This window comes from Linepithema humile, chromosome 6 (assembly GCF_040581485.1).
Source record: "Linepithema humile isolate Giens D197 chromosome 6, Lhum_UNIL_v1.0, whole genome shotgun sequence".
Lineage (NCBI taxonomy): Eukaryota > Metazoa > Arthropoda > Insecta > Hymenoptera > Formicidae > Linepithema > Linepithema humile.
The window spans coordinates 15,593,468-15,597,895 of NC_090133.1; the positions used below are offsets into that span (position 1 = coordinate 15,593,468).

The 4,428-nt window shown below is 33.6% G+C and overlaps 1 protein-coding gene across 2 annotated transcripts; it reads left to right on the top strand.

The window, feature by feature from the left end:
• Positions 1–984: 984 nt before the first annotated feature.
• LOC137000420 (A disintegrin and metalloproteinase with thrombospondin motifs adt-2-like) lies at positions 985–3,804 on the top strand. Of its 2 annotated transcripts, XM_067356876.1 has the most exons (5): positions 985–1,863; positions 1,939–2,082; positions 2,210–2,428; positions 2,540–3,264; positions 3,525–3,804. In XM_067356876.1, exons 2-5 carry the CDS (start codon positions 1,966–1,968, stop codon positions 3,619–3,621), a joined length of 1,158 nt encoding a protein of 385 aa, XP_067212977.1. In that variant the 5' UTR covers positions 985–1,863; positions 1,939–1,965; the 3' UTR covers positions 3,622–3,804. The 2 variants fall into 2 exon arrangements, with proteins under 2 accessions (XP_067212977.1, XP_067212976.1); XM_067356875.1 differs by having other exon boundaries at positions 985–2,082.
• Positions 3,805–4,428: the final 624 nt, after the last annotated feature.

Consider the following 4,428-nt stretch of genomic DNA (forward strand, 5'->3'; position numbering starts at 1 on the left):
AATGCGAAATATATTTTCGCGACAAGGATGCAAACGTAGTCTTGTTGCTTGATGTACGCAAGAACTTAGAATGCGAAACGCCTAATGATAATTTATATGCCTTCACGGGACCGGCATTGGAAGATACATTTTCCGTTGCTGATCGCTGAAACAGTTTATAGCTTAATTAATCTCATTTTTTAAGGAACTTATTGTGCGCCCGGGAAAAAATGTCGTAGCGGAGAATGCGTACCCGTTATCAAACCGTACATCTTTTAGAATTGTGGAGATAATAACTGAAGTGAATGGAAAGAAGGCACCTGTCAAAGTATCTGCTTGGAGAAATCTAAAGATGTAAAACTCAAACGATGTTCTTCCAAACATAAGAATTGCAGAACGACGAGTTGCCAAGGGCCATATTACGACGTAGTCTTGTGCGATAATAATTTACCTTGCATTAAGAAACGCAAGACGATCGACTCATTTACCAAAATGAAATGCATGGAATTTATCAATTACTTATCCACTATGCCGTTTAAGAATATGGCGCTTGAAGCATTAACAAGCGCTAGCACCTAGCTTCGAATCATGATGGCAGACTACTCATGATTTCGAGAAACCGTAAATAGCCTGTATCATACACTGCCAACGAAAAGATTCGTCTACTCTTTACGCACCACGCTTGGAAATGCTCAACCTTAATATTAATCCATACTTTCCAGATAGAACGTGGTGTCACAATAAAGATGGCTAAGATTATACTGCCGCCAACATTATTGTCTGCCGACAAGCTACTCTTAACATATTTTGAGGAATTATCAACATGTGTGAACAAAGATCGAGGAAAAAGAAAATTATAAAACGCAAGTAAATCAGTATAGAGAAGTTGGTGAATTCGTTCGGTACCGAATCTTCGATAGCACAATCTGTCGTGTTAACATTTGTTTTGCGAATCATCTATATCTTGCTCGATGGAGACAATAAACTACGTCAATTATAATATTTAAAACGAATTTCGGCAATTAGCATTAGTAAAAACATAATAAACAATTAAAGTAACAGATAATAATTAATATGTTTGCAAAAAGGGAAATAAATAGCTCAATAAAGTAGAGATACTTTTATTCCGTTCAACACAATGTATCCAGAGAAAATCCACGAGTGCAAGAACATCACTCACAATGTATTTTAATAATAGTCTATCAATGTTCCAATAATACTTATATAGAACGATTAATAAACAAAAAAGTAAAGGGATATTTTTGATTACAAAAATAAATAATTTTCAAAAATATTTAGTACAAATTGTTATTTATTTCTTCAACTTATTAACTCGGTTACCGAATACGGCACGTCGGAAATCAAAATTTCACAATATACTTTCTAACTTAGTAAATCCGTAAGAAATTGTATTTTCCATTTATATTAAATTTGATATTCATAACGCTAAATTGCGTTAGCAATATTATGTTATAATCATTTTAAAATTGTTATTAATTACAATTCTTTTAACGTTTATGAATAACAGTTAAAATGTTTGTGAATAATGTGGCATATTCTACATATCGATCATAATTCGAATTTTCTAAAATTCCACTATTTTGCAAGTAAGCATTATGTACAATGAAATTTACAATTCAAAACAGAAAGATAAAAAAATATATAGAGGGTGTCGCAATAAAATGTATATATATTTTATTATTAGATATTTTAACAAAATGGACAGACGTTAACCTGTTAAATGTGAATACATTTCATTGAGACACCCTGTATATGTAGCATATAGAGTATATAAACAATAAGTGTCACACGATACGAATGATTTTCCTACATCTGGATGCCTCTATGTGTGATCTATACGCGATCAGAAGATACGACAAACCTGTGAGTATTATAACGTACGTATATCATAAGTAATTTGATGTGTAAAAAAAACGTTAACTAAACATTTTTTGGTAGTTATAATTGAAAAACGAAATAAACAACATGTTTTTCATGTTGAAATTGGTGTTAATATTTTTATTAAACAAAACGCACGCGCATACCACGCAAGATATCGAAAGAATATTGTTGCCGGCATTGAATACGACAGAGATAAAGGAAGTACGTGAGTTTTACTGTATTGCTTCGTTCATTGCTCAATTATCAAAATATTATTCAAGTAAATAATATTATTAGAAATATTATTAGAGAATTATCAAATCTTTTTAAATTCTTATATAATTTACAGATACCACTGACTTTAAAAGTTTTTGGAAAACAGATTAAGTTAAACCTGCGAAGAAACGACAAGAATGTATCGTCTAATTGTAAGTATAAAATATGGAAACATGACGCAAAAGACATCACAATAGGATTGTCGGAATTACACGCATCAGATCCTTGCTATTATTTTCACAAAACTCGTATCAGCACAGCGGCCATAAACGTTTGTCAGAAATATGGATGGGTTAGTGGTACCACATCAAAAGCAAATAGCTTTTACTTTTAATCGCAATTTCTCTTTGTTTTATATACAAACATGACTTTCAAGAACTTAACATATATTTTTTTAAAGTAGGAAGGATTTGTTTTTCTCAAAGACGACACATTAGAAATTAAAACTTTGCGGAATAACCATGCGTCTTTGTCTTTTATGAATGATCTTTGCATCAAAGAAGAAGTTAATATTTCATTTGGCAAACCTCATCTTATTAAAAGATCATCGCAATCATTTGCTGATACAAGTTTTCCACATTTGGATAATTTTGTAATGAAGCGGCGTCATGTACAAAATACGCAAATAAAATTAACTATGCAACTGGCTGTTTTCTTAGACGAAGCCGCATATCGTACGTTCAAGCCTTTTCTGGGTGAAGATAAGGAAACGTTGCGCATGTTGATATTAGTGTACGTGAATCGTATTCAAGCTGTATTTCATCATCCGAGTTTGGGTGTTTCTATCGATATTTCATTGGTACATTTGGAAATTATGGATGAACAACCTTTAAATTTGCCAGTTTTTGGCGGCAACGATGACAAACTGCTTGATTCGTTCTGCGATTACGCGGCAACTCGCAATCCTCCGGACGACAATGATCCGAATCACTGGGACGTTAGTCTTTACTTAACTGGAATAAATATTTATTCGACAGAAGAAGACGATCTAGGTAGCATAGGAATATCAAACGTCGATAGCGTATGCGACTCGAATGAATCGTGTGTGATAGTAGAATTCGGTATTCCAGATAAGCTATCCTCGGGTTTTTCATCGTCTCTCACTGCTGCTCATGAGATCGGTCATGTGTAAGTTTAAATATAAAATTTGACATATAAATTAGTTCAACATACAAATGTAAATATGATAATATGTTTTATAAGAATTAATTGAATTGTTTAAATTTCAATCAAAAAGCAAAGAAACTTTTTTAAAAGATTTTTTTCTTTTAATTGTTCAGTATGATAATTATTAATTAATTTTAATATTAATATTAAAATTAAATATTTAGAATAATTAATGCAAAGTAAAACACATTGTCAAAATTAATAATTTATTTGTTTGAAAGTTTGGGAATGTTACACGATTCCGATTATGAAATTCCGTGTGATGCGTACAAATACATAATGTCGTCTGACCAGTACTATCAAGGTCAAGTCACATGATCCGAATGTAGTCGTGGTATAGCTGAAGAACTCTGGTATGAAAAAGATTGCCTTCGAGATCAGACGAGACCGAAATGTCTAAGTGACACATCACTCGACCACTCACGTTATCACGACTTACCCGGAAGAAAATGGACCGCCAAAGCACAATGCGAAATATATTTTCGCGACAAGAATGCAAACGTAGTCTCGTTGTTTGATATATGCAAAACCTTAGAATGCGAAACGCCTCATGATAATTTATATGCCTTCACGGGACCGGCATTGGAAGGTACATTTCCTGTTGCTGATCACTGAAACAGTTTATAGCTTAATTAATCTCATTTTTTAAGGTACTTATTGTGCACCCGGAAAGGAATGTCGTGGCGGAGAATGCGCACCCGTTATCGAACCACCGTACATTTTTGAGAATTGTGAAGATGATAACTGGAGTGAATGGAAAGAAAGCACCTGTCAAAGTATCTGCTTGGAGAAATCTAAAGGTGTAAAACTCAAACGACGTTTTTGTAGACATAGGAATCGCAGAACGACGAGTTGTCAAGGGCCATATTACGACGTAGTCCTGTGCGATGATACTTTACCTTGCATTAAGAAACGCAAGACGATCGACTCATTTATCAAAATAAAATGCATGAAATTTTTCAGTAACTTTTCCACCATATCGTTTAAGAACTTGACGTTTAAACTAGCACCTAAGTTCGAGCTAGGATGGCAGGCCGCTCATGATTTTGAGAAACCGTGGATAGCCTGTATTGTACACTGCCAACAAAAAGATTCGTCTACTATCGACGCACTACGCTTGAAAAT